The sequence below is a fragment of the Nematocida parisii genome (assembly GCF_000250985.1).
Source record: "Nematocida parisii ERTm1 unplaced genomic scaffold supercont1.2, whole genome shotgun sequence".
Taxonomy (NCBI): domain Eukaryota; kingdom Fungi; phylum Microsporidia; genus Nematocida; species Nematocida parisii.
This window is the reverse complement of record NW_013524647.1, coordinates 641,128-663,778: the sequence shown is the minus strand read 5'-3', so window position 1 is coordinate 663,778 and position 22,651 is coordinate 641,128. Positions and strand designations below refer to the sequence as shown.

At 38.4% G+C, this 22,651-nt stretch overlaps 12 protein-coding genes and 1 non-coding gene across 13 annotated transcripts; 3 read left to right on the top strand and 10 right to left on the bottom strand.

Moving 5' to 3' along the window:
* Positions 1-108: 108 nt before the first annotated feature.
* On the bottom strand, positions 109-477 carry NEPG_01123 (uncharacterized protein; the record flags this gene model as incomplete). The annotated part of the gene is made up of 1 exon (XM_013203497.1): positions 109-477. One exon carries the CDS (start codon positions 475-477, stop codon positions 262-264), a length of 216 nt encoding a protein of 71 aa, XP_013058951.1. The 3' UTR covers positions 109-261.
* Positions 478-632: 155 nt separating this feature from the next.
* Positions 633-1,821, bottom strand: NEPG_01122 (uncharacterized protein; the record flags this gene model as incomplete). The annotated part of the gene is made up of 1 exon (XM_013203496.1): positions 633-1,821. The coding sequence occupies exon 1, from the start codon at positions 1,785-1,787 to the stop codon at positions 633-635; it is 1,155 nt and encodes a 384-aa protein (XP_013058950.1). The 5' UTR covers positions 1,788-1,821.
* A 707-nt stretch (positions 1,822-2,528) lies between these two features.
* Positions 2,529-4,575, top strand: NEPG_01121 (uncharacterized protein; the record flags this gene model as incomplete). Its single annotated transcript, XM_013203495.1, has 1 exon — positions 2,529-4,575. One exon carries the CDS (start codon positions 2,529-2,531, stop codon positions 4,347-4,349), a length of 1,821 nt encoding a protein of 606 aa, XP_013058949.1. The 3' UTR covers positions 4,350-4,575.
* A 146-nt stretch (positions 4,576-4,721) lies between these two features.
* Positions 4,722-5,330, bottom strand: NEPG_01120 (uncharacterized protein). Its single transcript, XM_013203494.1, has one exon. It carries the CDS (start codon positions 5,214-5,216, stop codon positions 4,899-4,901), a length of 318 nt encoding a protein of 105 aa, XP_013058948.1. The 5' UTR covers positions 5,217-5,330; the 3' UTR covers positions 4,722-4,898.
* A 926-nt stretch (positions 5,331-6,256) lies between these two features.
* Positions 6,257-6,673, bottom strand: NEPG_01119 (uncharacterized protein; the record flags this gene model as incomplete). Its single annotated transcript, XM_013203493.1, has 1 exon — positions 6,257-6,673. The coding sequence occupies one exon, from the start codon at positions 6,671-6,673 to the stop codon at positions 6,257-6,259; it is 417 nt and encodes a 138-aa protein (XP_013058947.1).
* A 461-nt stretch (positions 6,674-7,134) lies between these two features.
* NEPG_01118 (methionyl-tRNA synthetase) lies at positions 7,135-8,859 on the bottom strand (the record flags this gene model as incomplete). The annotated part of the gene is made up of 1 exon (XM_013203492.1): positions 7,135-8,859. One exon carries the CDS (start codon positions 8,857-8,859, stop codon positions 7,228-7,230), a length of 1,632 nt encoding a protein of 543 aa, XP_013058946.1. The 3' UTR covers positions 7,135-7,227.
* Positions 8,860-8,995: 136 nt separating this feature from the next.
* On the top strand, positions 8,996-9,069 carry NEPG_02699. Its single transcript has one exon. It is a non-coding gene; the product is annotated as a tRNA-Ile (tRNA).
* A 58-nt stretch (positions 9,070-9,127) lies between these two features.
* Positions 9,128-12,661, bottom strand: NEPG_01117 (uncharacterized protein; the record flags this gene model as incomplete). The annotated part of the gene is made up of 1 exon (XM_013203491.1): positions 9,128-12,661. One exon carries the CDS (start codon positions 12,659-12,661, stop codon positions 9,128-9,130), a length of 3,534 nt encoding a protein of 1,177 aa, XP_013058945.1.
* Positions 12,662-12,953: 292 nt separating this feature from the next.
* On the bottom strand, positions 12,954-14,198 carry NEPG_01116 (uncharacterized protein; the record flags this gene model as incomplete). The annotated part of the gene is made up of 1 exon (XM_013203490.1): positions 12,954-14,198. One exon carries the CDS (start codon positions 14,196-14,198, stop codon positions 13,404-13,406), a length of 795 nt encoding a protein of 264 aa, XP_013058944.1. The 3' UTR covers positions 12,954-13,403.
* A 649-nt stretch (positions 14,199-14,847) lies between these two features.
* NEPG_01115 (uncharacterized protein) lies at positions 14,848-15,947 on the bottom strand (the record flags this gene model as incomplete). The annotated part of the gene is made up of 1 exon (XM_013203489.1): positions 14,848-15,947. The coding sequence occupies one exon, from the start codon at positions 15,945-15,947 to the stop codon at positions 14,868-14,870; it is 1,080 nt and encodes a 359-aa protein (XP_013058943.1). The 3' UTR covers positions 14,848-14,867.
* A 672-nt stretch (positions 15,948-16,619) lies between these two features.
* NEPG_01114 (peptide elongation factor 2) lies at positions 16,620-19,207 on the bottom strand. The gene has a single exon (XM_013203488.1). The coding sequence runs from the start codon at positions 19,196-19,198 to the stop codon at positions 16,856-16,858; it is 2,343 nt and encodes a 780-aa protein (XP_013058942.1). The 5' UTR covers positions 19,199-19,207; the 3' UTR covers positions 16,620-16,855.
* Positions 19,208-19,840: 633 nt separating this feature from the next.
* NEPG_01113 (uncharacterized protein) lies at positions 19,841-20,150 on the bottom strand (the record flags this gene model as incomplete). Its single annotated transcript, XM_013203487.1, has 1 exon — positions 19,841-20,150. The coding sequence occupies one exon, from the start codon at positions 20,148-20,150 to the stop codon at positions 19,863-19,865; it is 288 nt and encodes a 95-aa protein (XP_013058941.1). The 3' UTR covers positions 19,841-19,862.
* A 24-nt stretch (positions 20,151-20,174) lies between these two features.
* On the top strand, positions 20,175-22,595 carry NEPG_01112 (DNA replication licensing factor mcm2; the record flags this gene model as incomplete). The annotated part of the gene is made up of 1 exon (XM_013203486.1): positions 20,175-22,595. One exon carries the CDS (start codon positions 20,175-20,177, stop codon positions 22,587-22,589), a length of 2,415 nt encoding a protein of 804 aa, XP_013058940.1. The 3' UTR covers positions 22,590-22,595.
* Positions 22,596-22,651: the final 56 nt, after the last annotated feature.

Below are 22,651 nucleotides of genomic sequence, written 5' to 3'. Positions count from 1 at the left end.
ATTATACCAATAAACTACTATTCACTAGTTTAATTACTTCATTAATTATAAATATTATGTTATACATAAAAATTCAGTTATTTTAAACCTTTTTATTGATTTTTAGGAGTAACAAACAATTTAACTGTAGTAAATCATGTTTACTGCATGTTCTATAAGAATTCACTGAAGTAGGTTTGTTTGACTCTCTATCTGGCAATGAATTTCTTAATTTTATTTTTTACATAAACTTATTTATGTCTTAAAATAAATAATTCTTTACTATTCACGAATAAAATTTAAAACTTCTTCATACTTGATGATGCTTTCATGGTCATCTTCTGAACATAATATAGCTTTGTTTTTTTCCATAAATAAATAAGTTTGTGTATATCCAGCCCTGGGGAGTAAGATAGTAAATCTAGGACTAAATTCAGTGTAGTCTATTAAGTCATAAAATGCTTTAATAGTACTTTCATCTGAAGTTATAGAATACATAAAAATAGAGAGGAACCAACTAAAATATATGATAGATTGCTTACATGGAACAGAATTAAGTTTCTGTTCTATAATATTCTTAATATCAAGAAGAATGTCTCTTCTATTGTTAGATTCGATGTACTGTACAATAGATTTAGGAATGCTTTCACACTTCAGTAGGTTAAATGCACGAACCAGTTTGAAGCCATACTTAGCCAAAATTCTAAGGATTTTATAACAATATCTTCTGGATAATTTCCATCAAACAACATGCTAATTACAATTGAGTTGAAATTACCCGGATTAAATTCAGAATCTGCTAATTCTATAAGATCCATCTCAATTTTTGGATAGAAGTCACGTAAATTGTGATTGAACTTAATCCCGGTTAGCACATATGCTCTAGGTACCCTGTTATTGAGCTTGGCGCTTCCTATAATATTATCAGTGAATCGAACCATTGCGTCCTTTTTACTTAGCTCCTTATTTACCATAGAGAAAGCAAAGTTTGTAACAAGGAACAATTTATAACTGTCATTGTCAATTCTCTTCCAGAGGAAAATTTTATATATACTTTCTGGTGAGTTCACACTGTCTTTGCCCTTAGTAGAGTTAGGCGTAGCTATGCTGTTAGAATATTCCTTTAAGTGTGTTAAATACTCCTCTTTAGGAATGTAAATGGTTTCATCCATCCCAGAACTAAGATCGTTAAGCTCAATCACTGTATAATGTTTGATTGCATGTCCTATGTATGTGTTATGTTTGCTGTAGTTATTTTGAATGGTTGATAACATGCCTTTAATTTTTTCTACACCATTGAACGCTTTTTTAATTAGTTTTAACTGTGCATGCCCTTGCATCATATTTAATACAGCCCCATTACACACGCCATTAAAATCATACATTAAACTAATTTTTCCGAAAATATCTATGTTATTGTCTGTGCGCATATTTACTTCCATGTCTTCGCATTCTATTGTAATGTTCGAGTTATATGATAAGTACTTAAATATGGCTGTTAGACTTTCCTTTAAAACATCTATATCCTGTTCGTTATTTAGCATTGATTTGATTTTTCTGTTACATAAATTCGCTATCTTAGCAATTTCTAATGTGATCTCTGGGATGCATCCAGGTTTGTTGTGCATATATCCCGTCTTGTGCATAATATACCCTCTTAGTACATTTAGTGGGCCGTCCGGATTGATCATTAAATTTTTTTCTGTGTCAATCATAGTGTCTTGTATTTCCTTAATATCACTTAGTTCGATTTGTGCCAATATACCAGAAATCACCAGTAATATCATTATAATCCAATATAAATTCATAACAGGAGAAATAAAATATTTTTTTGATTTCTGTATTTTTTCTGATTTCACTATATAACAATATATACTATTTATACTTCATCATTTAGAATAATAATCCGATTGGCTTCTATATGTCCAGTATAGACCAAACAGACAAGTATATTCATAATTTATTTTTGGTCATTTCAAAAATAATTATATGATTTGTCAGTTGTTTTCAATACAAAAATGATTGATTCATTACACAGTACATTTCTATGGTGTAAATAAACTGCATACACCAATTAGAAGTTTATAGAAAAATTCATCAATTGCAGATTTGTATACATAATACATTATATACATATACTAAGAATACTACATATAAATAATTACTTATAGTACATAAATCTGTTATAAGTATACTCTTAAAAATAAAGCTGTTCTACTATACAAGTATACATATTATTTATGGATTTGAACATATTCTAAACTGTACATAACAATTGGTATTAAGTACTAATTTACTGCTACTTCTCTTGATTTTATGCTGTATTTAGTCTTTTTTTCTTATTCTATTTATATTTCTAATAAAAATAATATTTTAAATACTCTTCTGTTATAATTTATTCATAAAAAGGAATTAGTTAATTAACCAATTGCTATGTTATTTTTTTCATCTTTTATTTGATTTTATGGTTATCGCTTTCTGTTATTTCTCTACCAAACCGGGATTTCTGCCAAATTTTTTAATATAATTCAAGTTTCTGCCAAAAATTTATGAATGATGACAAGCAAAGGCTAGAATTAAAAAAGCAGCTACAAAATGAATTCTCTAAGCTTAATGGTATGCATTTAACCATAGAAGAAAATCAGTTTAAACTAGTGCCAATAATACTGAATATATACAGAAGAAATTCTACATTTAAAAGAAAGTATCCATCACTAAATAACATAGCGTATAACACATTTATAATGGTGTTAAAGTATCAGACCATTCTTATTAAGGAAGTAACCACGGATAGTATTATTTCTATGCTTGAGAAATCACTGTGCACTACTGAAGCTCTTATGGACAGTATTGAGAACGGAGCAGAGCTTATAGAAAATGATGAGCAGAAAATGGCATACTATAATATGATGGATAAACTTCATATACTTACAAAACTACCCGCACAGCTTTTCATGTCTATGCACTTAGATGCTTGTTATGCATTCTATTTATACACTCCGAGTATATCCTTTGAAAAAATCTCTAGAAATGAGGCAATGGGCAAATTATGTGAGCTAACTAGATCTGGAGAGTATTCAAATTTTGAAAGACTATTAGAAATATTCACAGAGAATGCAGGTAATTTTGTAAAATATGATAAAAATGGCATGAAACGGTCAAACTTAGCCAATCTTAACTTATCAGACGAGGATATCTATTTGTTATATCTACTTACAACACAAACAACTGATGATTTATACCATTTGATAACTGCCATGGACAATTCTATATCGGTTAAAAGCAAAAAAGTTACTAAAAAAGAAGTAGTGAATGGATTTGGATCACACCGCTTTGAAAGGTTGATAGGATTGCCACTCTTTAAAGATGCAGTTTGTGTTTCTTTAAGTTTAGCCCAAAAGGCTTCTAAAACAGCTTCTTTTATCAAGTCTGCTACACTAAATGCATTTTCTTTCTTAGTTAATTCAGCGCTTGGCTCTTCTTATTTATATATAAAATTAGCTAAAAACAGAGCTATCGCAAGTGCATATGATAAAGCATCTAGTCCTACACGATTCAGCTGTATATTTAATATAGTGCCAATGGCAATCACTAGCGATCAGACTGTGCGGTCATATAATGCCATTCTTAATACTATAATTGGAATAGGACTATATACATACCAAAATTGCGAAATATTCACTTTATATAACCAAGAGGTAGACTATACAATTAATAGAATATGCCATTTATACGATTTAAACCCAGATACATTTAAGAGCAATGTAATTGAAAAGCATCGGGATAACATTAAAAACCAGCTAAGTGCTATTTTTAGCACACCCGTTAATATATCACTAGATGCCGTATTAGATAAATCATTAAATGAAATGGAAGCACTTCATAATGATATGGCATTTATTGCATCTATTGATGAAACAGCTGATATTGTTAATAGAATTGACACAATCACCAAAGATATTAATCCAAATATGTATATGCACACAGTTAGTATAAATATAGAAGAATTAGAATTAGAAGAAATCAGTGATACTGATTCTAATGACATATTCTACGATGCCAATTTATATATAGAAGACCACATAGAGAAAAATAATGAAAGTTCAGATGATACATTCTACAGTGCCCCATATACTATAAATGAAGAAATTATTCCCATGAACATCCAAAGAAAACTGCCATTTCTAAACCCAATCTCCATAGCAATTGCAATGATTATCTTATTATTATCTATTAGTCTATTTGTATTATACCACACAGAAGTAATTTTGTTTATGAAAGACGTTGCATCCGAGATTGATGATCTCTCTGCCTTAGATTTAATAATTAAGAATTCAAAGATTATTCTTAAACAGACCTGTATCTATTAGATCTATTAACTATACATATACCATCCTCTTATATGTTAATTTATCCAGTATATTAATACTCTCATTATATACAGATTAATCATCATCCATGCATCCCTTCAATCAGAATAATTTATTCTGTACATATTATAATACTTTTTGTAATAACCCGAATTGCCACAAGTATTTTCCTATATTAACTATAAAATATGTATAGTATACAAGTAAATACATTTAATAACCAACCACTAACTCAAATAAATATTATATTTATATTCTCATAATATTCTTATAATCCTGTATTATATCTTGAAGATCCTTCTAGTTATTTATGAATTTCGGGTTATCCTCTTATACATAATTAATACACATTCATATTTTTATTATTCTTATCTTATATACCCTTTAATTTCCATGTATACCACTATCTACGACTTAGCATATGCGAGTATATGGCTTTACATTGGACGTGCTCTATCATGTGATATAAATCAACTATGATTATTTCATATGTGACTTATTCATTTGTTTTAATAATACGGTATAAATACGATTTGTTTAACACTTCAGTTATATAACATACGATTTGTTCTTGATAATTCCATCTACTTTCTTTATAATTGGTGTATACGCACTAATCCTTCTGTTTTCTTTGATTAATTCAGTTTCTATCCTATTAATTATCCCAACAGTTATCATATACTTAATTATACTTTTGTTCTTACTCTTTAATAACCCTAATAATATATTCCATGCATTAAGTTTATAAACCCCAGATGTACTCCCTAACCCATTAATCACCCCTATAATTATTCCTGATGTAATAATGTATAACCTACTTGCTATATTCATATTATTAACTAAATCACTCAATAATTTTATACGCATACTATCTAATATATATTCAGTACTTATCTGTCCATGCCCATTAATTATACTAATATTTTTAATACCTTCTTTCTCAAATATCTTATCATACCCTGATACTATCTCTATTAATTTAATATCCTTTACTATAATATTTAGTATATAATATATATATATATTATCTATATTATTTATATTAACCCGTATAGAATAATCATTAAATAAATTATATTTAAGCAAGTAGTATAACCATATATATGGCAATGTATCATATGTAGGAGTACTATATGTATCAGTACTAGGAGTACTATTAGTATATGTACTATATGTATATACAGCTGTATCAGTGTTATTAGTACTATTAGTATATACAGCTGTATCAGTGTTATTATTGTTATTAGTGCCATATGTACATATACTGTCATTATTATTGTTATTAGTGCCATATTTACATATACTGTCATTATTATTGTTATTAGTACTATTCCCTATATGATCTGTATTACTATTACTGTTACTTCTGTTACTTATGCTACTTCCTTTTATTATACTATTTATTATATTTATATCTATATTATTAATTATATTTAGTATTATCTCTTTATCCTCTATTTCTTCTATTATATTTATATTATATATATTTATATTATTATTATAATTATTGTATAATATATTATTAATAGTAATAGACGTATTATAGAAGTACTTCTTTAACCATTTGATCTTATTAGTGTTATAATACGGTATATTATATATATATGATAATATACATATATTATTAATAATATGTGATATAATAGAAATATCATCTATCTTAAATATAATAGATAGAATAGATTTAACTGATTCTATTTCTGTTATAGTACACTCACTGTGTATATTACTTATTGCACTATGTGTATTATATTCTGTACTATTATTACACACTGTATCATTATTATTACTTATTACACTATTACTATTATATTCTGTACTATTATTATTATATAACTTATTACTATTAGTACTATTATTATTACTTATTACACTATGTGTATTATATTCTATTATTTCTTTATATTTTATTTTATTTTTATTTTTTCTATAAAGTTTTTATTTATTAACCATTGTGTAATTAGTTCTATATCTATCCCCTTATCGTATACGCATTCTATTTCTTCTATTTCTGTGGTGTTTAAGTGCTGGCTTATTAATTGGTTTATTTCTGTTATAATAATATTCTTATGTGGTGATGTGATACTATAATTTATGCTACAATGTGTTATAAGTATACTCTCACTGTGTGCAATATATTCTATGCTATGTGTATTTAATTCTGTGCTGAATTTATTATCTGCTGATATAAATGTGATTTTATCTGTTATTAATATATTACCACTGTATGACTGTACATAAACAGAAGATTCTTCATTCTCTGTTGTATTACTGCTTGTACTGTCATCCTCTGCTGGCGTAATGGAAAGGACTGCACTGTACATAAAAATAAAAAAAGAAGTGTATACTTAATAGTATATGTGTAATAAGTAATATATAATAGCATATGTATAGTAAGTAATAGTATATGTGTAATAAGTAATAGAGTAATGAGTAATATTGTGTATTATTTAGTATGCATTGTGTAATAAGTAATAATGTGTAATAGAATAATAAGTTATAGTATATGTACAATAAGTAATGATAATATAATAGTATATGTGTAATAAGTAATAATGTGTAATAAGTAATAGCCAGTTATAGAATATATGGTTATATGCGTAATAGTATATGTATATGTATATTATTTAGTATGCGTTGTGTATTATTTAGTATACATTGTGTAATATATAATAATATATGTATATTATTTATTATGTATAGTGTAACAAGTAATAATGTGTAATATATAATATGCATTGTGTAATAAGTAATGATAATTTATTAGTATATGTGTAATAAGTATTACACTTACTGTGCTATACACCTGTTATACATACGATAATAATCGGTTGAATTAGTATATAATTTGTATAACCCGATATAACCCGAATTGTAATTATAAGTTGCAACAGAATGATTCCATTGCTTGTGCCTGTGCGTCTGTCAGTGGATGGAATAAAATATGAACATCCCCGATTTCGTGCCCATCCGATAATTCTTCTGTGAACTCGTCCGGGATACTCCGATCGGCTACCCTTAGGATCGAAAGTAGTTCGGCCCCCTCCTTGGGTACGACGGGGTAGAGCATCCGCCCAATTACCACCAGAATATTCACAGCCGATGAAATCCGTACGCCCATCTCGGCCTTATCCACTTTCTCTGCAAATGCTTTCTGGACGTATACGTTACCCATCCCTGCTACATCTACGATGCACTCGATCGCCGATCGGATTTCTGCTTTATCCATGTGGTTAATGTACTTATTCAGTGCAGTGTTAACGCCCTGTACCGTATTACTGTCTAATTTTGGTGTGGTAAGTGTCCCATTCAGCCGTTTCTTCACGTAGGACAGGATGCGGTTGCACAGATTCCCGATCGTATTGATCAGTATCGTATTGTACGACTCTTTAAACTCCCTCCATAAGAAATCTGCATCACCCGTCTCTGGCCGGCGCCTCATTAAGTGGAACCTCCATGCACCTGCACACCCTATCCGGTCGCCTAATAAATCACTTCCAAATATACCACGGCCCATTGACTTACTGAACTTGTCCCCTTCGTACGTCAAGTAATGCGTGGCAGATATAAGATTAGGGTACTTTACCTGGTTGCACCCCACGAGCATCCCCGGGAAGAATACCGAGTGGAAGAATACGTTATCCTTCCCCATGAACTCGCATAATTCTACATCTGGCTCTGTCCACCAACCCCTCTTCCCGAGCATGTCTGTGAATGTGATGTACCCGATCGGGGCATCAAACCACACGTAAAGCACTTTATCCTTATACTCAGGCAGTGGCACAGGCACGCCCCAGTTGTACTTTAAGTCACGTGTTATGCACCGTGGGATAAGTTCTTTATTCTTCCAGTCATTAGAGATCTGCCTGGCTACAGATGACCATTTCCCAGCGTGCTCTTCTATTAACTGGTTCAGCTTATCCTGCACTTTATTAAGCTCAAAGAACAAGTGCTTGGTCATCTTCTTAACAGGGACACTCTTACACGTACTGCAGTACGGACTGATTATCTCATCTATCGCCAGTATGGCACTGCACCCATCGCACTGGTCACCCCTGGCACTGTCCGATCCACATATACCGCACGTGCCATTTATGTACCTGTCCGCTAAGAACATACTGCACCCACTGCAGAAGTACCTCTCCTCCTCTCTCTCTATAAAATAACCGTTATTATACATTTCTAAGAACACAGACTGCGTTATCTCCTTGTGCCTGTCCACAGATGTCCTGCCAAATATGTCGTAATTTATTTGAAACCAGTCGTATACCTCCTTGTGCCTGGCACTGTTTATATCACAGAGCTCCTGCGGTGATAAGCCTGCTTTATCCGCTGATACTTCAGATGCTGTCCCGTACTCATCCGTCCCCGTTATAAATACAGTGGATATTCCCCGCATCTTGCAATATCTGTTGTACACATCCGCACCCAGCAGTGATCCTACTATATTCCCTAAATGCGGCAGGTTGTTTACGTACGGCAGTGCTGCTGTTATTATCCTCCTGGCCATTAAAAAATAAAATTTAACAGAATATAAATACACCAGAATTTACAACACACTGTGTACATAATAATACTAATTATATTTTATTATTAACTTATACCACCATCTACCACCATCTGTACACAGTGTAATTAAAGAATGTGCTTTCATAGCTCAGTTGGTTAGAGCATCGGACTAATAACCCGAAGGCCCCAGGTTCGAGCCCTGGTGAAAGCATCCTTTTTCTTTCTTCTGTAAATATAAAGCATATTATTTAGATAATTTATTACTAAAATTAACCGCTTAGTTGCGGTTGTATCTGACAGGCAGGCGGAGTCTGCTGCAGGGTCTGCTTGCACTTCACAGATGAGTTCCTGATTAGACTAAACGCAGATGCCAGGGCCTGCTCAAGCCGGCCCAGTGAATTCCCGTATATCCCGTATAGCTTGTTCTGTGTACTCTGGAAACGCGCATTAATTAACGACTGCTCGTCATTCGGCATCTGGCTGTACATCGGACTCGCCATCGACGACTTGGCCAGCAGGCACATTAGATCATTGTTCTGGGTCCTGTTGTATAATAGGTCGGACAGCATGTTCTGGTCTATCCCGATGTACGAAGATACGCTCGGTGAGACCAGTAACTGCCGCATCGCACTGAATGAGTTGTTCCCCAGGCAGACATTCCCGGCCAGCTGTAGCCCAGGTGATGAGGAGATCCCATCAAATGCACCTGTGGCCATGCCTGTTCGCATGCCCATCATGGGGTTGCACACGCTGATGCTTGACTTCATTCGGTCGCTGAACATCTTCTCACGGACTCTTGTCTCAATCTCATTCTTACTGAGCTGTACTTGCGTGATTAACTGCTTGATCATCTGCGACTGCTTGATCGCCTCCATCTTCATGGACTCAATCTGCTCCTGTGACACGAGGGATTCCTGTGCCTGGAAGAGTGACTGACCACTCGTCAGGAACTTAATCAGATCAGCAGATGTCATTTGTGCAGGGGCCCCTGTGATACGCGTGCTTATGTTGGCTACCATCGGTGACCCAAGTGGGAAGGCCGACTGTATGCCAATATTCGGCAGGGGTGCCATGGCACCTTTCTGTATCTCGATACCCTTAAGCTGCAGCCGGATGAGTAGTCCCTGCATCTGCAGTGGTGTCATGGCACCGATGTGCACGAGTGTCTGCTGTACTTGCTGTGGGGTCAGGAGACTCGTCAGGACACGCACTTGTGCTGCTGACAGTGCATGACTGAGCAGTTGTATTTGAGAACTTGTAAGTATCTGTGCCACGGCCTTATTTAGGTCGAGCATCTCCTGCTCGGTGACTGCCTTCTGTGGATTGCTTATCTGCTGCATGAAAATAGCCGACTGCTTAGCACACTCAGCGAGTTTGGCTGCCTTGAACTGCCCGACTGCTGCAGCGTACTTAGTCGCACTGGCTCTGTGCCGGGTGTACGCCTGCTTATGCTTACTCGCAGTTTTCTTGTAGGACTTGGCCATCTTCTTATTACTCTGTGCCTCGGCCCTCTTTGCCATGGCTGCGTACGAGGCAGCTGCCTGGCTGGCCTGGGCTGCCCGCCTGCTCGCACGGATTGCAGCTGCACGGGCTGCTTGTTCCTTAGCAGCTGCAGCTGCCACCCCCTTGGATGTGGCACCGTTCTTCATGAACTGCCTGGCTGCCCGGCTCTCTGCACGGCGAGTCCGCCTGATCCGGGTGATCCTTCTTCTGAGCCACCGCGAGGACGACCTGCTCGACCTAACACCGTACGTGGAGTACTTCTGGCTCTGGTACATCCGGCCCTGTGTGCTGAATAAGGCGTGCTGCATGGTCATCCCCATGAGAGAGTGCTTTATCTCCCTAGTCGCATACTCAGAGGAGGACACCCCCTTGTAGTACATTTCATTGCTCTGGTGGGCTGATATAATGGCAGATGCACCACTGCTTGTGAATGAGCTGGAGGCAGTCTTCCGAGAACTTTCCTCAAATGCCGATGCGGATGCACTTGCACTTGCTGACTCTTTACTGGTGATGATGGCTTTTATAGCGGTGTTCTTCTTCATGCTGCCAGAGTACCAGGACGACCCAGTTGATGCGGAGTGCTCTCCTTCAATTACGGCTCCACCAGCTGCCTGTCTAGAAGCAGATTCTGTCTCACTGGCTGCTGCGAACCCTGCTGCCTCAGCCGACCTCTCCCTCCTTGCTTTGAGTAATTTTTCATTATACGCATCCTTCTGGATTGCCTTGGCTTTCCTTTCGGCCTTCTTTGCCTGTTTCAGTGCGTGCTTCTTGAACCCTTTTTTATCTTCACTGGCGAGTGCGGCCTTCTCCCTCCACTTCCTGGCTTTCTCAAGCAGGCTGTCGATCGTGTCACGGACGGCCTCCTTGGACTCAGAGGAAGAATCACTGCTTGATGAACCATCTTCATCATGGTGGCCCTTATGCTTACTGTGTGGGTGACTGCCCGTATCAGAGTCAGATGAACTGTCAGATGAGCCATCTCCCTCCTGTGAGGATGAAGACCCCTTGCCCTTACCCTTACGCTTCACGCTGGATGAGGATGAAGATACGGATGAGTAGCTGGTGTATGAACTGTCCCCCTCATCCTGTGACTCCTCTTCAAACCCGTACTGCTCGAAAGTGGCTGAGAACGGGTTACTCACCTCACCGGACGTGAACTTCTGTATGGTACCAGCCACCCGGGTTATGTCACCCTCATCATACGCAGATATGCTCAGCACTAGGATACCCTTTTCTATATCCACCCGCTTGGCTTTAAGCAGGGATATACCGTACCCCTCTGACGTAATCAAGTACTGGCTCACAATCGGTATGGAAGGGTTTGCAAGTGCAATAGTCCCACCGTACACCGGGATGTAGAAGACTTTCTTCCCGTCCCTGTCAATGATTTCTGTGAATACGCCCGTGTTCAGCTTTAACCGCCGCAGGAAGTCCACGGTCTCCTTGGAGTAAATTATCCTCCCCACGTGGATAATCAGGGAAATGGCCGTCTTAGGGATGTAGAAGAACATTTGCGCAGAGTATAAAATATTCAGGCCATTATCCAGTCCGTAAATACTTCCCTTCCCTTCCAGCTCACTCATGAGGTAGTCCCTCCTGTCCTGGGCAGACACTTCGTCCGTAGTGACAGTTATGTTAGAGACAAGGTTCTTCATGGGCAGGTCCATTGAGAGGTACGACAGGAGCAAGTACGTGTCATCATCACCTATAGAGAACAGTACGCCCAAGGCATCATCCTTAGTAGGACCATTTCCATATCCAGTGGCAGGTCCGTCTGTCCCCCCCATCAGCCCGAGGACGCTCTTTGAGATGGGCATTTTCCCGAGTTTCGGGTTTAAGTAGGGATTGTACCCCACGGGCACTGCATTCCTACTGGGCCGTTCAGGATCGAAGGGTGTAGGCACGGGGTACGGTGGTGACTGTGGCTGGTGCTCATCCTCATCTTCTCTGAGGATCGGCGGGTGTGGATTCCCTGCTGGCGTATTATCATCCTGTTCCATACGGCGGCGTTCTTCACACACTCCGTTGAAGCACACATTGTGCGTAGAGTCGTGCACTTCCTCTGAGCCAGTGGCCCAAGCCGGGATTATTTCCTTTTCATGTGCGTCGTACTGTGCGACTGAGTTCTCTCCATACGGTGCAGGTGGCTGTTCTGTACCTTCATACTGCAGGAGTGTACTGTCCTGTATGTCACTGGGAGGTGCACTTTCTGGTGTACTTGTATATGCTATGGTTGCGTAGAATGCCAATATTATAAATATTCCTTTTCTTTTCGCTCGGATCATAAGAATCCTTTCCATTCGGGTATAAAACCTTATGCTAAAACATTTGTTCTGAGACTGTTTCGCAGGGAACCAAGCACCGGCTGCATCTGAAAATTTGTTTAGTGTTTGGTTTTATATCTGGTGCATCGAAATGTTTATTATCCTGTGGATTAGTCTAATGATAAAACAGTGTTTTACACAGAAAGTGTTTCAAGTACGCTGTGGCCGGACTGTGTGATCCACTGGGACAACCCGATATAACCCGGATAGAATAAATTTGAATGTTCAATATAAAAATAACCCGATATAACCCGAAATTAAACAGAGCACCAGATACAATATAGCTTTATTACAGCAGTACAAGTACGACCGGACCAACAAGGCAGTACGATCGGAGTAACAAGGCATTATTACGGCAGTACAATCAGATCCTATTATAATGCATTATAACAGCAGTACGATCGGATCCTATTATTATAACAAGGCTTATTACAGCAGTACGAGTACGACCGGACCTTATTATAACAATGCATTATTACAGCAGTACGATCGGACCAACAAGGCATTAATGCATTATTACGGTAGTACGAGTACGATCGGACCAACAAGGCATTATTACAGCAGTACAAGTACGATCGGACCAACAAGGCATTATAACAAGGCATTATTACAAGGCTTATTACAGCAGTACGATCGGAGTAACAAGGCATTAATGCATTATTACGGTAGTACAAGTACGATCAGACCCTCCTATTATAATGCATTATAACAAGGCTTATTACGGCAGTACGATCGGAGTCTCCTTCCATTTATTAGGTGACTCTGGGATGTACACTTTTACATCACTCTTGCCGTACCCCACTGCTAGTGCGTACCCTAAAGGTGTCCATGAGAGTTTCCTGCACGGGGTGCCTATTTTATGCCTGTCAACAGAGAACTTTAACTTCTCGTCCTTCTCCTCAGTGAATATGCAAAGCGTACCGTCATCTGAGCAACTAGCAAACACGAACGAGTCAAATTCATTATCACACACCTTACAGTCACGGACAGGTTTCGTATGCTCCTTTATGTCATGGAGTATGGCCAGGTCTTCATTATTAAGTATTTTTATTGAGGAGTCCATCCCACCACTAATTATATAGTCATTGTATACGGCAAGACTAGTTACACCGTGCTTATGTATAAGTGACTCTAAGGTTACTTCCCCTGTTAAAGAAACCTTCCTTACACGGCCGTCTGAGCACCCGCATAAAACAGTCCCTTTACACTCTACGATCGTATTAATACACCCTTGGAATACGGTTATGACCGATTCAAATACGTACTCTGACTGTGACTGTTTCCATACTAAAAGGTGTCCATCGTGTGTAGCACCGACTAACCTCTCCTCAATGAATACGGTGCTGAATATTGGCGATGTATTATAAGACAGTTTCTGTATTGGGGTACTCCCATTTTCATCTATTTTGTATAATGTGATTGTTCCATCCTCTGCACCAGCTGAGACCAAGTCTCCTTTCTTATTGCTCTGTACGCTGTAAACCAGTCCCTCCGTGCGTGTCTCTATGCTCATAAATAAAGAATAAAAAAACAGAAGATTTATCCTTTTATATAATAAATAACCCGATATAACCCGAATAAATACTTTATATACAATATGTAATATATTATAACTTAGTACATACATAACTTATTACACATTATAACTTATTATACAATGCGTAATATATTATAACTTAGTACATAGTGCGTAGTATATAATTAATATTAGTAAACACATAACTTATTACACATTATAACTTATTATACAATGCGTAGTATATAATTAATATTAGTAGATACATAACTTAGTACACATTATAACTTATTATACAGTGTATAATAATAAATACTTAGTACACAATATGTAATATATTATAACTTATTAGTAGATACATAACTTATTACACAGTGCGTAATAATAAATACTTATTACATAGTGCGTAATATATTATAACTTAGTACACATTATAACTTATTATACAGTGTGTAGTATATAATGTAATACATAAGTGATATTTTAATTTTAATAAATCATGTACACATTATAACTTATTACACAGTTGCTCATAATAAATACTTATTATACATTATGTCATATATTATAACTTATTATACAGTATGTCATATATTATAACTTATTATACAATGTGTAATATAATATTATAAATAAATTATTTATTTCGGGTTATATCGGGTTATTTCAATCTAAAGAATCCCATTTGACAGTATTATTACTGTTGTTCTTCCATGTTGGCGGTACTCCAGTAGTTCTCGTGTCTGGTGGGGTGTTTGTGGTGTGGTTTTCATCTGGCACAGGTTTCGGGTTAGTCGGGCTATAAGCAGAACTTTTTACACATTGTGTATTTAGTTCACTGCTATTTTTACTTTTCTGTTTTTTATTTATGCTCCTATGCCTCGTAAATCTTGGCGTATTGTTCCCTGGGAGGGGGATAAAATTATGGCCTGGGATGCAGGGGGGCATTCCATTTGGGTTAGTGATAATGTTAGGCGTGCACTTGCTGTACTGCGTATACGGAGTGGGCAGTAGTGGCATGCGCATGATTGGTGCATTACTTTGTGGTGATTGTGTCATATTTAATGGATTTATTGCCGTGCAGTTAGGATCATTATTTATTACGCTATGATCATAAAATAATGGATTTCGGGTTAAGTCGGGTTCTGGTGCATTCCATCCCATGACGATTTGGTTTGGGTTGAAATTTGATGGATGATTATTATTTATGATATATTGTGTAGTATCTAATGGTGGGCTATTATTACTTATGACATACTGTGCAGTATGTGATGGAATATATTGTGTTATGGGTAATAAGTTGTGCATCACTGAGGTTATAAAAACAGTGCCGTTGAAATCCAGTATGACTAAATTATTCTCTGCTGTAATGGATAACTGTGATGTAGGACATTCTGGCTCATTGTATATCCTTGGTATGATATTAATATTAGATAGGGCATTTGTATCTGAAGTGGTTATTGTGATTAAGTTTTCATGTGCTGGGTGCTCTTTAGTTATGTATGTAATATATAATATGCCTACATTACTATATTCTGAAGTATTTTTACTGCTTGTGTTATAAGTAGTATTACTTAATGGAGATTGTGTTGAAAGATTTGGAGTGTGTTCATTATTTATAACACAATGACTGTTTAAATCTGTTCTAGTAGTTTGATTATCTGCTGTTGTGTATGTAATATTAATATGTAATATATGTGTAATAAGTAATAGTATTAAGAATGGGCACTGTTCTGTAAGTTTCATTATATAATGTACATTATGTAAAATATTTTATATTTAATAATGTACAATGTACATAAAATAATATTTATAGGAATATGTGTAATAAATAATGTATAATTTATTTTATTTTATATATGATGTATTGTATAATAAGTAATAATAAGTAATATTTATTATGCAATGAGTCATAAGTAATAGTGAGTTGTGCTATAAGTAATAATAAGTCGTCTTGACTTATTTATTACGCATTGTGTCATAAGTTATATTTATTACGCATTATGTTATAAGTTTATTTTATATACGATGTATTGTGTTATAAGTAATAATAAGTTGTCTTGGCTTATTTATTATACATTATGTCATAAGTTTATTTCGTTATTTTATTTATGGTGTATTGTGTCATAAGTTTATTTTGTTACTTTATCATGTGCTGTATTATGCGCTTATTTTATATATGGTGTATTGTGTCATAAGTAATAATAAGTTGTCTTGACTTATTTATTATGCATTGTGTCATAAGTTGTATATATGATGTATTATGTGATAAGTTGTATATATGATGTATTATGTGATAAGTTGTATTTATGATGTATTGTGTGATAAGTTGTATTTATGATGTATTGTGTATAAAGTCCTGTGATAGTATCTCCGATCGGGCGTGTATAGCATAAAGTGTAAATAAGTTTAAGATGTCTTTATTCCTTGCAGAGTGCGCAATCACTCCTTGCAGAAGTATTCAGAAGGGTCCTTCAGCTCGCCAAGGCCCCGCTTGGTCCTGATCTGCTTGACAATGTCAAACATGGGGGTGCCCTCCTTCTCAAGAGAGCCCGGTACGATCGAGTAGTGGGACAGGACCAAGTTAATGCTCGCACCACCGCCCGTGCACTCCATGAGCTCCTTGTTCAGGTTGAACGACCGCTGGACGGGGATTACGCCTTAAGCACCGACTTATGGTTGTTGTAGATTGCATCCACGATCTCCCCCCGTCTTCCCTTGACCACCTGCATCGCTGCATCGATCATGCTGTCCTGCAGGGATATCTCCGCCAGGAAGATGGGCTCGTACAGGATCGGGGTGGCAGCGAGCACAAGGCCAACAGCCAGCCTGCTCATTGTGGGGATGAGCTGTCCCGCACCCCTGTGGATCGCATCTGCGTGGAGTGTTAAGTCCATGAGGTCCAGACGCAGTCCCTGGAGGGGCTCTCCAATGACCGGTCCCTCCTTAACAGCCGCATCCAGGCCCATCTTCAGGAACTCCTTCACCTCGTGCAGGTTCTGGACACCCTTAGAGGAGTCAACAATCATGTTCGGACCGACATCATCGGGCGAGTAGCAGAGGACCCGCTTCACCCACTCATCCGCACTCCCAAACTTAGTCCTGAACAGCTCCACACGTGCCTTTGGATCATTCGCAATAAGCTCGCCGTCCTTAATCGCAGCGACAATCTCCTCAGCAAGTGGCTCTATCACCATGTACACCTTATTGTGCTTGTTCGCACTCTTAGACATGGCGATCGTCGTGACCGGTGTAGATATACTCTCAAAGTACGAGACCTGTGGCTCCCCTCTAATAATGGGCACCTTCGCATGGTCCTTCTCCAGGTCGTTAATGCATATTTCCACGTGCATCTCACCGGCCCCTGCAATGACGATCTCACCCGACTTCATGTACTGCACCTGGCAGAGCGAGTCAACCTGGGCGAGTTTCAGGAGTCCTTCCTTGAGCTTAGGCAAGTCACTCGTGTTCTTCGGGGAGATGGAGTACCTCACCACGGGGGACACGGTAAACTTCATGGTCTTGATGTTGAAGGAGCCCTTCATGCTGGAGAGTGTGGCGGTCTTCTGGATTTCCGAGTCTACTCCAAGGATACCCACGATATTACCGGCCGGGCAGGAGTTCACCTCCTCAACGGTCCTTCCCATCATAAGGAGCACCTTTGTTACGACCTTAGCCTTAAGCTCCTTGCCCTTTCCAGGCTCGTAATCTGGGCCCTGTACGTACAGCGGCATACCTGCCCGGATCACCCCGGAGAACACTCGTCCGAATGCAATGAACCGCCCGGACCCCTGTGGGATCATTTTAGAGACGTACATCATCACGGGGGAGTCCTCCTCCCGGGCAGTCTTTTTAATGGCCTGGCAGAACTCGTCGTCCTTTGGTCCCTCGTAGAGAGACTCTGCCCTGTACACCTGACTCTCATTTGGCGAGGGCAGGTTCACGACAATCTGCTCCAGGAGGCAGTCCGCTGCAGGCAGCCACTTCCTCATGACGTGCTTAAACAGGGCCTTCTCAGAAGTGATCTCCTCCAACTCTTTGCTGCCGAAGCTGATGTTGAACCTCTTCAAGTACTCCTTGATCTCCGCCTTCTTCCCAGCGAAGCACAAGTCCCTTACGGCGTATATCGGCGTAAGCACAAACACCACGAATGGGTGCAGCTCAGGGTTCACTTCTGGTCCGTTCTTCTTCTTCTTAAGGATCTTGCAGTCTGCATCGAATGGGTCAGCAGACGTACAGTACCGGTCAATCTTCCATAGACACTTCTGGAAAGCATCGATCATATCCGGCTTGTCCTGCATGTTGAACTTCTCAGCGTAGAACTCAGCAAACTGTCTGAGGGTGAACCCCCATCCCTGTAAGCCAGAGCAGAAAGAGACTTCTAAGTCCGCTGGGTTCAACTGCCTAATATTAGAGGACTTGTCCTCATCCATAAGGAACTTTGACATGGTGGCATTGAAGCTCTCAACGGTATTCCTGAGCGACTTAGCAAACTCAGAAGGGGCCTCTCTAAGCTCAAGCAGGGCACGGTCGATCTTGTTAAGGCACAGCACTGGCTTGATCTTCTCAATTATGGCCTGTCTTAGCACAGTCTCTGTCTGTACACAAATTCCTTCAATGCAGTCCACAACGACCAAGGCACCGTCAGTCACCCTAAGAGCAGCAGTCACTTCAGAACTGAAGTCTACGTGCCCTGGTGAGTCAATTAAGTTGATTAAGAAGTGGTTCTCATCTGTCTTCTCCTTCATGAAGGTGTCGAATGACAGTTTCTTAAGCTTAAACTGCATTGATATGGCAGTGGACTTAATTGTGATGCCCCTTTCCTGTTCATCCTGTCTTGTATCTGTGAATCTGGATCCAGACTTCTCTGCAGATAGGGATCCTGCCTTTACAACTAAAGTATCGGTCAAAGTACTCTTACCGTGATCTACGTGTGCAATCACTGACATATTTCTTATGTTACTTGGCTTCTTCATAAGCCTAACAACTGCTTCCATTGAAGCTGTATTCTTTGACATTCAGGGGGTCAAAAATTAAAAAAATAAATAGTTAAAATTAACAGAATAAAAGAAGCTATGTGTAAAAAGTAACTGTACACTGCATAATATAAGAGACATAGTGTATTAAATAATGCATAGATATTGAAATATACTGTAAAATAGACTGAATTATGGATTATACACAGGGATACTTCATAAATACAGTTAAGTATAAATATACAGTATAATACTCACATGGTTTAATATACTATTAATTAATCACTGTATAATAATACAATTATTATACTACTGTACATAACTTATTGCTAATTGTGTATTATATTATACTAATAGTGCATAACTTATTACTATTTGTGTATTATATTATACTAATTGTGTATTATATTATACTACTGTACATAACTTATTATTAATTGTGTATTATATTATACTAATAGTGCATAACTTATTATTAATTGTGTATTATATTATACTAATAGTGCATAACTTATTACTAATTATGTATTATATTATACTAATAGTGCATAACTTATTACTAATTATGTATTATATTATACTAATTGTGCATAACTTATTATTAATTGTATATAACTTATTATTAATTGTGTATTATATTATAAAAATAAAATTCGGGTTATGTCGGGTTATGATCATCCTCTCTTTATTTCTTAGTAAGTAATACCTTCATGAACTCTAGCTTGGGATCATTCTCTACACACACCTCTAAATGCGATAAAACTATTTTTTTGACTGCCTTCTGCTTGGCCTCCTCCTCCATTTGCTTCAGTAGGCTTATTAAGAATAATTCTATCGCATGACTAATTACGATCGGTGCAAATGTGCTTACTTTCCCTATTTCCTCATCAATTTGCATTATCTTTTTAATCCGTGCAATTGGAAATCTGCACTTGGCTTTTTTCTTTAACTCTATATACTTCTGTGAGTCCATGGATTTTCGTAAAAAATTGCTGTAATGAACGGAGACACAGAGAGTGATACATTCAATAGTTCATCAGACATTGACAGGATAGAATTAGAAGACTCAGGGGTAGATCCGAATGAGGACGACTTATTCGGGAATGATTATAGCAGGGACTATGTGGACAATCCATTACTGGACAGGTATGAGACTGAGGATGAGGAGTATGCCCCACCACTGACTAAGAAGGAATTTGAGTCAGCTGAGAGGGAGATATCCCAGGCACTAGGGATAGAAGATGAGTCTGAGGATGAGTACTTAGCAGCTGAGGAGGAGAGTGACTTAAGCCGGGTTGAGGAACCTTTGAATAATTTCAGTCTTCTACAGAAGCATATTCATACGGTGGATGTACAGGAGAGGGTTAAAAAAGAGGTTGTCCAATTTTTGAAGGGGAGTAAGAAGAAGTATTTGGAGAGTATTAACCAAATGGCATCCCTTAACAGACAGTCGATATACGTGGACTATTTTGAGCTGGAGGGGTACTCATCTGCGATAGCACTGGCTGCGGTTACATTCCCAGCACGGGTACTGCCGCTTTTTAATGAGGCATTGCAGAGTGTGGTTAGGGGGATATTCCCGAAGTATTCATTTATTAAGCCGGTGGTTATATTCCGGCTGGTTAACATCCCCACGCATGATCATATACGGACACTTCGAAACTCGCATTTGAACACGCTCGTGCAGGTGAGCGGGATTATCACGAAGAGGAGTCGGGTGTATCCGATTGTATCGCTGGTGAAGTATACGTGCCAGAAGTGCAGGGCTATTATTGGACCATTCCTTGTGGAGTCAGATGCACAGAAGCCTAAGCGGTGCACAGAGTGCCAGGGTGCAGGGTCACTCCAAGTGAACCAGTCAGAGACCGTATACAGAGACTACCAGAAACTGACGATGCAGGAGGTGCCTGGGTCGATTCCACCGGGTCGACTGCCTCGGTCAAAGGAGGTCATCCTGCAGTATGATTTAATAGACTGCGTGCGCCCAGGGGATGAAATTGAAATAATAGGGACGTATAAGAACACATTCAGTAGTGCTGTTAATAAGTCAGGTATGCCCACATTCTATACGTGCATTGAAGCACTGAGCATAGTAAAGAAAGAAGACGAGTCTTCTATTATAAACATAACCCCAGAGGACGAGAAGGAGATTCAGCGACTTTCACGGCTCCCGGGCATACACGAAGTAATAATCAGAAGTATCGCACCGAGCATACACGGCCACTACCAGGCGAAACGCGCAATTGCTGCGGCCGTGTTTGGGGGAGTTCCAAAACACTCGGAGAATAACCACAAGGTACGGGGAGACATTAACGTGCTTCTTCTTGGAGATCCGGGCATGGCCAAGTCACAGCTTCTGAAGTACGTCCAGAGCATAGCACATCGAGCAGTGTTTTCAACAGGGCAGGGTGCATCCGCAGTGGGTCTGACTGCCATGGTGAAAAAGGACTCAGTCACAAAGGAGTGGACACTCGAAGGCGGTGCACTGGTCCTGGCAGATAAAGGTATCTGCCTGATTGATGAGTTTGACAAGATGAAGGACACCGACAGAGTAAGTATACACGAGGCCATGGAGCAGCAGAGTATAAGTATCTCTAAGGCAGGAATTGTAACAAGTCTCCAGGCAAGGTGTGCAATTATTGCAGCTGCCAATCCGATCAGGGGGAAGTATAACCCGTCGTACACCTTCCAGCAGAATGTAAACCTGAGTGACCCAATTATCTCACGGTTTGATGTTATTTGTGTAATACAGGACGAGGGTAACCCAGAGAAGGATAAAATGCTTGCACAGTTCATAGTAAACAGTCACCGTGCATCAGCAAGTGCACCCACAGCACCAGAACCAGGCATGCAGGGAGGGAGTGAAATAATCCCACAGGATATACTGAGGAAGTACATAGCATACGCAAGAGAAAGAATAACCCCAAGAATAGAGAAATTTGACACAGAGCGAATATCTTCACTCTACGCAACTCTCAGAAAAGAAAGTTCCATCGCCAGAGGTATCCCCATAACAGTAAGACACGTTGAGTCAATGGTGCGTATAGCAGAGGCATCAGCAAGGATGCACTTAAGAGAAGTTGTCATGCAGGGTGATATAGACATGGCAGTTGAGGTGGTTTTAGACAGTTTCTGCAGGACACAGAAGGCAGCCGTAAGGAGGCAGTTACAGATGAAGTTTAAGAAGTACCTCCCAAAGAAAGAAGATTCTCTTATTTCAAGTATTTCCCTGATCAAGTCGTTATTCGCACGAGAGGAGAACAAGCCAAGCAGTGACGGAAGAGTGAAAGTGAAGGAATTTAAGAGTAAAACCTCTTCACTTGGACTTTCTCATAAAAATATATTTAATACCAGTTTATTCCAAAATGAATTTGCACTTTCTGAGTGCGGTGAGTACATCACCCGAAAATAAATCGCATGTTAATCATTCATAATTGGAATATTTAATTAAGCACACTTCTACCACAGAATATT

Excerpts from the sequence above, each read along its gene's own strand:
- NEPG_01120 (XM_013203494.1), bottom strand. The coding sequence starts at position 5,216 with ATGCGTATAAAATTATTGAGTGATTTAGTTAATAATATGAATATAGCA.
- NEPG_01114 (XM_013203488.1), bottom strand. The coding sequence starts at position 19,198 with ATGGAAGCAGTTGTTAGGCTTATGAAGAAGCCAAGTAACATAAGAAAT.